At 38.8% G+C, this 9,044-nt stretch overlaps 1 protein-coding gene across 1 annotated transcript in view; it reads left to right on the top strand.

The window, feature by feature from the left end:
• Positions 1–3,479: 3,479 nt before the first annotated feature.
• podn (podocan) overlaps positions 3,480–9,044 on the top strand; it is a 17,600-nt gene continuing 12,035 nt past the window's right edge. The window contains exons 1-4 of the mRNA XM_005727260.1: positions 3,480–3,493; positions 5,479–5,759; positions 5,847–5,940; positions 8,164–8,228. Coding sequence (XP_005727317.1) covers positions 5,484–5,759; positions 5,847–5,940; positions 8,164–8,228 — 435 coding nt within the window. The 5' untranslated portion in view covers positions 3,480–3,493; positions 5,479–5,483. The remainder of the gene's footprint in view (positions 3,494–5,478; positions 5,760–5,846; positions 5,941–8,163; positions 8,229–9,044) is intronic.

Below are 9,044 nucleotides of genomic sequence, written 5' to 3' on the forward strand. Positions count from 1 at the left end.
TGCTAGATAAGCAGATGCACTGTCAAAGGACAAAGGGAAGATGGGACTATTACCACACGCAGTGCAGAGTAGGGAAGTGGAGACAGGTTAGGAGCAAGACAGAGCTCAACATAATCAAGACAATCAACAGGCAGAACTAAACCCCAAAACAAGATTAAAATAGTTAAACAGAAGAAAACAGGAAAGGAACGACAATCATAATTAAAAATCAGAGATGCTGAAACATGGATGAAAAACATCAGAGCTGAACACATAAAGACAAGACAGAAGGAGGAAGTTTAACAAAAAAAAGCTAAATTGTCATTATTATTATTATTATTATTATTACTAATATTATTGAAATGATCTTGCTTTCAGGTGAGACACATAATACAAGGACTAAAGAGTGCTTGCAGATAAATACATATAACTTTTTAAATGAAATCAGAGGGCGCAGTTTCATAGTGTTAGCGTTGTATCTTGTTTCATTTATAAGAAACAAAGTATTTAAATCCAGTTTTTGTAAGGTCAGTGTGAGCAGTATAGCTAATATTAAAATAGTATGTGACCTCACGTGATACATACAATCAAGAGTCTTCAAAATGGATCTTGAAGTATTCTTTTTTTTGTTTTGAATCATCAAACAAATAAATAATCTAACTATAATCAAGTGCGGACATAACGGTAACTCAGAACTCAATAATTAGAAAACAGTAACTAGAACTAAAAACAAGGTTTTAGAATCATAATGAAATTAAGCTGAAATTAAAATTATAATAAACAAGGATCCCAAAACGCCAAAGCAACTCAAACCCCCTGGAACCAGGGACCATGACAGAAATACAATGTGCAAATTGATGAATTGAGGCCAGCATTTGAAAGCAACAGTGATGAATCACATTATGTGCACCAATGTCTTGTACATGTGTCAAAAACGACAGATAAACTTAGAATACGTCAGCATTGCACAATGATTTGGGATTGATTGAAGAATCTCTTACACAATTCACCACAGACTGACCTTGCTTCTTAATTAGCCCAAGTAATTTTCCAGAACATATTTCCAACTTTGGAAGAGAGATGATCTGACAAGTGCAGACACGCTTGGAAATTTTTACTATTTAGCTGCTGGCACCATGGCCGAGGAAAGAATCTAATAAACTAAGGAAAATTAGGTCAGATTGCAAGTTGTCCTGGATGGAAATCTCTAAAGCAAGCTAACACAATGACCATTCCAGGTGGCTAATTGAATTGTTTACTTTAGGTCAGACCTGAAAAGCATTCAACCAGATTAACTTCACAGAAAAAAGAAGAAAAAAAATGTCTCTTTTCAATTCAATTCAATTCAATTTTATTTATATAGCGCCAAATCACAACATAAGTCGCCTCAAGGTGCTTCATAGATACAGAGAAAAAAACCCAACAATCATATGACCCCCTATGAGCAAGCACTTTGGCAACAGTGGGAAGGAAAAACTCCCTTTTAACAGGAAGAAACCTCCGGCAGAACCAGGCTCAGGGAGGGGCGGCCATCTGCTGCGACCGGTTGGGGTGAGAGAAGGAAGACAGGATAAAAGACATGCTGTGGAAGAGAGACAGAGGTTAATAACAGATATTATTCAATGCAGAGAGGTCTGTTAATACATAGTGAGTGAGAAAGGTGACTGGAAAGGAAAAACTCAATGCATCATGGGAATCCCCCAGCAGCCTATGTCTATTGCAGCATAACTAAGGGAGGATTCAGGGTCACCTGGTCCAGCCCTAACTATATGCTTTAGCAAAAAGGAAAGTTTTAAGCCTAATCTTAAAAGTAGAGATAGTGTCTGTCTCCCGAATCCAAACTGGAAGCTGGTTCCATAGAAGAGGGGCCTGAAAACTGAAGGCTCTCCCTCCCATTCTACTTTTAAATACTCTAGGAACAACAAGTAGGCCTGCAGAGCAAGAGCGAAGTGCTCTAATAGGGTGATATGGTACTACAAGGTCATTAAGATAAGATGGGGCCTGATTATTTAAGACCTTGTATGTGAGGAGCAGGATTTTGAATTCAATTCTGGATTTAACAGGAAGCCAATGAAGGGAAGCCAAAACAGGAGAAATATGCTCTCTCTTTCTAGTCCCTGTCAGTACTCTTGCTGCAGCGTTTTGGATTAGCTGAAGGCTTTTCAGTGAGTTTTTTGGACATCCTGATAATAATGAATTACAGTAGTCCAGCCTGGAAGTAATAAATGCATGAACTAGTTTTTCAGCGTCACTCTGAGACAGGATATTTCTAATTTTAGAGATGTTGCGCAAATGGAAGAACGCAGTCTTACATATTTGTTTAATATGTGCATTGAAGGACATGTCCTGGTCAAAAATGACTCCAAGGTTCCTCACAGCATTACTGGAGGCCAAGGTAATGCCATCCAGAGTAAGAGTCTGCTTAGATACCATATTTCTAGGCTTTTCAGGGCCGAGTACAATAACCTCAGTTTTATCTGAATTAAGAAGCAGAAAGTTAGCGGCCATCCAGGTCTTTATGTCTTTAAGACATTCCTGCTGTTTAACTAATTGGTGTGTGTTATCTGGCTTCATGGACAGATAGAGCTGGGTGTCATCTGCATAGCAGTGAAAATGTATGCTATGTCTTCTAATGATACTGCCTAAGGGAAGCATGAATAATTTAAAAGAATTGGTCCTAGCACTGAAATCTTTTAATTTCCCTATATCTTAGCATAAAGCACAGAGCCACAATTTTACTCTTTGAGAACTTGTTCTTAAAAAGAATAACATTTATCATTCTTAAATAACTGATCAAAAGTCATTCTACAATGTGCTTCACAGGCACATTGTAGAATGACTCGCTGCTTGACAAATGCACACACTATACAAATTCCATATCTCTGGTTTGTAAAGTAGAGTTTTTGTCCCACATTTTTGCTCTAAACCCAGTCTGAAGCTTTTGATGAGCGACAGTTATTGTAGGTCATCCAGAGGGGAACGTGGACTTCTTAAACAAATTTCATGGTAATCAGTGCAAAGGTTTGAAGAACACAAAGTCATTGGGATTCATCCTCTGTAAAACACAAGTATCTCCACAACTTTTTAAAAACAACGCATTCCTTAATTATGAAGATATATTATTCTGGATCAAACCTACGAGGCAGAAGGAATTTTGCAAATTCTTCCAGATCACAATAATAACTAAACCTTGCTGTAAACTTCATGTTTGTAGCTGTACTAATTAGTGTCCTGTGAGAGCCTGTTGGCCAGTGAAGTCACAGCTACAGGCTTGATTTAGGTCACAAGTGTTGAACTCCAGGCCTCGAGGGCCGGTGTCCTGCAGGTTTTAGATGTGTCCTTGATCCAACACAGCTGATTTAAATGGCTAAATGACCTCCTCAACATGTCTTGAAGTTCTCCAGAGGCCTGGTAATGAACTAATCATTTGATTCAGGTGTGTTGACCCAGGGTGAGATCTAAAACTTGCAGGACACCGGCCCTCGAGGCCTGGAGTTCGACACCACTGATTTAGGTAATACAATAGAAAGATAGTTCGTGCAGTGAGTATTGTTTTCAAAATGACTGCCCTCTCCAAACTGTTTCTGACTTCCCAGCTGGTTCTGTTTACTAGTCAGCACGTCTAATTAGAAAATAGCTGACTTAAAGATAGACATTCGTTAAAATCCTACCCGAGCTAAAAAGGTTACGAACCAGAGTTTTCTACTAAGCTTAAGTAGAAGTCTCTGCAGAATATGAGATGGCTTTCCACAACCATTACATGTGTTTGTGTTAGGGTTAAGCCAACATAAGCCAACCACACTGGTGGTGGAAATCCCGCTGATTGAGAAACAGCCATGTTCTGCTCTGCAGAGATGCTTTTCTGCTTGCTTTAACAAACTGTGCACACAGATTCCCAATATTCTTTTTATGCATTTCAGCAGCCCCTGTGTGCTGCAACAGAGGCTGCAAACAGCTGCGCAATTATACAGCTGTTTTACACACTGAATGTACTTCTTACTTTTAATTGTATTTTGGTGTTAAAATCTGCAGTCCCCTTTCAGCTTATGTGTCATATATAGTCATCACACCTTCTTGAAGCAGGGCTCTTTTTCTTATCTTTTAGTCATTCACTTAGGATCAGTCAGGTTGCCAGTTGTCTCTCACCAGGAAGAAATGTCAAGAGGTGTTCAATACAGGAAACATACAGTAAGAAAGCAATTTCTTTTCTCTTCAGCTGTTGATATCTTTTTCCAGAGCTTTGAAATGATGCAGTCAAAACGAAACCAGAGAATGTGTGATGATGGCAGAGATTTAACTCTCACAGTGTAGTTTATTTAGTGACCACAAAACAATCTGCTACTTGAAAAAATAAGTTTGAATCTATGAATTCACAAGTTGTTTCTCTGCTGGACTGGATGATAAATTTGCAGGTATAGATTTATAGATTTGCTGACCTGTTGTTTTCTTTCCTCACAATATAACAACTGCTTCTTTGTAGTGGTGTCAAGAATCTGATTACCTCACCCTAAAAACTCAAAGTCGATTCATGGAGTGTTTCTCAGATCAAGATGATGATCATGGTGGTGCATGGTGTTTATGAATGCAGATATATTTAAACTGTTTTCAGACAACAGCCAGTGGTTTCTGACATCATATTTTGGCAGTTGGACTCCTCTTTTTGTTCTCCACACAGACTGTTTACCTGCATGCAACCAATTTCTGCTCAAACCTGACTGGTCAATGAACTGCGATTACAACTGGCTCACACGTGGAAAGGAAAGTTTTTCCTCCCAACTGTTACAAGGGCTGCTCAACTTCAACTTTAGTATTTATTTTAATTTTTGTCATTATATAAGTAAATGTTTTTGTAATATAAATTATATAAATAAATTCTATCCAATTAAATTGAAAATGGAAATAGAAAATACAGCTTTATTGCTGACAGACGTTAAAGGCCCTGTCTCGTTATGATTATCTGTGTCAGCTGTGTTCCCCGTGTGTTCCCATGTCCCTCGTTAATCCTCTGTGTATTTATGTCCCCGTCTCCCTCATGACTGTGTGCCCCTCTGTGTGTTTCCTTGTGAGGCAGTTCCTTTTGAATCTCCCAGTTTAGTTTCATACTGACGGGAGACTGTCAAAGTAAAACAGGAAGTACACAGAGGTGCAGACAGGAGGGGAGGAGAGAACACGGGGAGAGCAGAGACATAACAGGCTGGGGAAAACATGAAATAAAACACGAGGAGGAGGAACGAGGCGTGGGGACTCACAGATACGTGGAGGGGGACAAAGGGGGTACAAGCATGAGGGGAAATCTAGTAAACTAAAGTGAACAAAGAACAATAAAGAACAAAATACATGGCATGGCACATCTAGCTGAATTAAGACGGTATTTTTATTGTAACCATGTTTGACTGTTTTAATAGCCAAAGACTGTAGCGTGTGAGGTCCTGTTTCCAGGAAAAAAATACTCACTGACCTGATGTTTATAACTTTACTATCCATGTTCTTGTGCAACAGGAGAGATGGCCTTTCTCAAGCATTCCATCCTGCACGCCCTGAGTGTGCTGCTCTTGGCCTGGGTGTTGGTGCAGTGCCAGGCCTCTGTTGAACCAGAGGAAGAGGAGGAGGAAGAGCCAACAGAGGAAACAGAAACTGCAACAGAGGTGACGAAATCTGAGCCGGAAATCTGTCCGCAGGATTGCAGCTGTACAGCAGAGAGGGTAGTGGACTGCCCCGGAGTCAACCTCATCGAGTTCCCTGCTAAGCTCTCGGAACAAACCCGCCAGCTCTCTCTACAGGTCTTTCATGTACTCCCATAAATACCAACACAAAACCAAAGTTTGGAGTCCTGCATTTACAATCTGTGTTGTGTTTTCTGATGCTAGAACAACAAGATCGAGGAGATAACGGTCGAGCATATTTCCCATCTGCATCAGCTTGAGACTCTTAATCTTCAGAATAACTGGCTCACCTCAGATGGTAAACACTGTCACACAATCTAAACACTCAGCAGGAACCTGCTGTTCAAAGTGGGAACAGCTTACAAGACATGTTTTTGAGGTTGTTTTCTGAGGCCCTGTCGAATTCCTTTTGTTTTTTGTGTTTTTCATTCTCAGATGTCGATCTGTGTTGACCCATTTTGTAGAAATTAGAGCTTTTGCCTGTCTGCAATTTTTGATTAGTAGTTAGTCTGGCCTTGGTTTAAGTATCTATAATTTGACTAACTATTTATGGTACCAAAATACCTTCAAAATAAACCTGAATGCAGCAGAGGAAATGCAGTTGTTTTGTTCATTTCCTCTAACAACTGGTCCTCGCGGCTGAAAGGCACATTCATGAAATAAAGAACAATTAATGGGAACATAAGAATCAGTTTTCCTTTGATCGAAAAGTCTTAGCCTTGATCTAGAACAAGTTTTGCAAAGTTGGAAAAGCTTACTGTCTTATAGGGACCATAAAGCTGGTTTTAGACTGTCATGTCAAGGTTCTGGTGCACAGTAAGATGGTGTGCTAAGTTATCGGCTAATGCTAGCAAGCTGAATTAATAAACTGTTCAGGTGTATTGGACACACATTTGCTACTTATTGCTAAGTAAGCAACTAATAAAATACAGTAACTTTACTCACCAAACATGAAGCACAAACTTCTTGTACTGGCTCTACCTGGCAGCTGTACCACACAGCAAGCCATGTAATTTATAGATATCTGCCATATTATCCTCAGAAAAAAAAGAGAAAGACCGAAAATTACGCTGGAGAAAGCTGGAGAGGAACTGCTCCTTATCTTACAAGTGATAAAGAGATAACACAAATCCTGCATCTTCAGTTGTTGAACACTTGAACAAACAATTATAGGAAAAAGAGCAGTTCTACATTTAGCATGCCAGATAAATAACTGATTAGATGCTTACAGCTGCAGAATATTAAAGATGTCAGAATCAAAATCACAATCAGAAAGACTTTATTTATCCCCAAGGGGCAATTAATTGTAAACTTACCAATTTCACTTAGATCAGCTGGATGGAGATGTGGTCCTTACTGTTATTCAGACACTGCTAACAAAATGCTGTTTGACTATGTCAAGTAGCTACAGTTAGCTAACGTTAGGGTTTTTGTTCTGTCACAGTGTAACTTTAATACTCTAGCAACCTTCCTGCTGCTGTCTGCTCAGTTTTTACTTTGCACTGCCAACAGAGACAAATAAAACAAACGTCACATCTGCCCACTGTTTGCTCCTACTGGCTCAGCCTCTGTATTCTCCTGTGATGGTCTCATTGGTCTAACTCCATAAATATTGGTTAATATTATTCTGGATCATGCTGCTGTTAAGATGAACAGACAGCTTAAATGGTTTTTCTGTCCCTAGCCAGCTGTGCTAGCAGCTGGCTTCTGTTTTTATTGCTAATGTTGAATAAAAAATGTGCCGTAATGGAACCCTTTTTGGTAAATGTAAGATCAAAGTGCCACAATGGGAAAAGATCTGGGTTACCATGTGGTATCTGTCTAACAAAAGTGTTTGTTTTGATCAAAATATTTTAACACATTTTCAAACTAACTATCAGAAAATATTCATTTACTTACTTAAAATGATTAACCACCCTCTTGGGTGCCTGAACCTTTTCCTACTTAATTAATAGTCTGTCACGGTGGCCCGTGGAAAAACACAAAACTCAAGCAGAAATCCCAAACTGCTTACAAACTGGTAGAAAATTCAGCAAGTTCAAAGGATTTTAATTGTGCATACACCTCCAGCTTTCATAAACATACATCAATTTGAAACAAAACAGGATATTCTTGATTCCCAAGGCAAAAATAGCACCATTTTGTCAAAGTTGCTGATGTCATGTAATTAGGGAGTCTCTCTAAAATGATAATTTATCAAAAAGAAAGACCACCGTCTTTTCCAAACCCCAATGAACTGGTTTGTAGTGCCTAACAAGTGGGTGAATGTGAAAGTAAACAATGAGTGTACAAACCCCCCCAAAACGGCAAAGCACAAAGGTCCAAACAGCACATAAGCCACAAACTTATGATCGATAAACCTGCAACTAATACCATTTCTTCTAAAATCTACAATCCTCTGGTCAATTTTGGGACCAGTGCCAAAACTGATAAGTGATACAGGTCTGGTAAATATGTTTTATTCTGTTAAAGGGTGTAAGTCAAGAACAATGTGTCAAAAATCCTTGTTTCTTTTCAACAGGCCTTGAAGATGAAGGGTTTGAGATGCTCGAACAACTGGCTTATTTATACTTGGCAAATAACAAGGTGAGTCATACAGCGGGAGTTTAGATATTTCTCTCAGCTGTGTTCTGCTTGACTGACAGTGTCAGCTAACAGAGGGAGGTTGTATAGTTGCTGCTCATATAGTGTGTACAAGCTTATGCTTGTAATCTCTTCCAGTATGGCTGTGCCATCTGTTTGGAGCTAAAATGTTACTGACCTTTCAGTCACAGGGAACAAGAGAAAAAGGATGGATGGATTTATTTGTGCCCTCACAACATAGGATCCGAAAAGAATAGAGGATTTTTAAATTCTCGCTAATCTTTAAAGACACCGATGCTACTTTAATCCATAAATGAACATCTAATCTCAGTGATGCTTCTCTCATTTTTCAATTTCCTGTTATTGTGTAAACTGTAGTGTTAGTTTTCAGCAGGGGATGACAAAAATGAGGAAAACATGGCTTTTATGCCACACATATTTGGGATGACAGCATGCCTGTGTCAAAACAAATAAGTATTCAATAAGTCCTTGTATCAAAAAATAGAATTACTGAGCCTTACAGAACAACCCATAGGACCAAACACTATGCACATGAACATTTTCAGATATGCCATATCTCTATTTTTTTTAGAGATTTCCCGTTGCTGTAGATGTCCCAATATATACTGTATGGATATAATTTTGCAGGGCTTGTCATTTCAAGTGCAATAGCTCCATAGAACAACATGACCGGGAAAGATGTTAAAAGCATAAAATAAATAGAAATGATCATTTAATCTTCAAAGCATAGTAAAATATTTAGTGAGATCTGTGATCATTATCTTAAGTGTGTTTTCTTGTTAGCACACTAATAATTGT

Source organism: Pundamilia nyererei, unplaced genomic scaffold (assembly GCF_000239375.1).
Source record: "Pundamilia nyererei isolate P.nyererei 1_Seehausen unplaced genomic scaffold, PunNye1.0 scaffold00023, whole genome shotgun sequence".
Lineage (NCBI taxonomy): Eukaryota > Metazoa > Chordata > Actinopteri > Cichliformes > Cichlidae > Pundamilia > Pundamilia nyererei.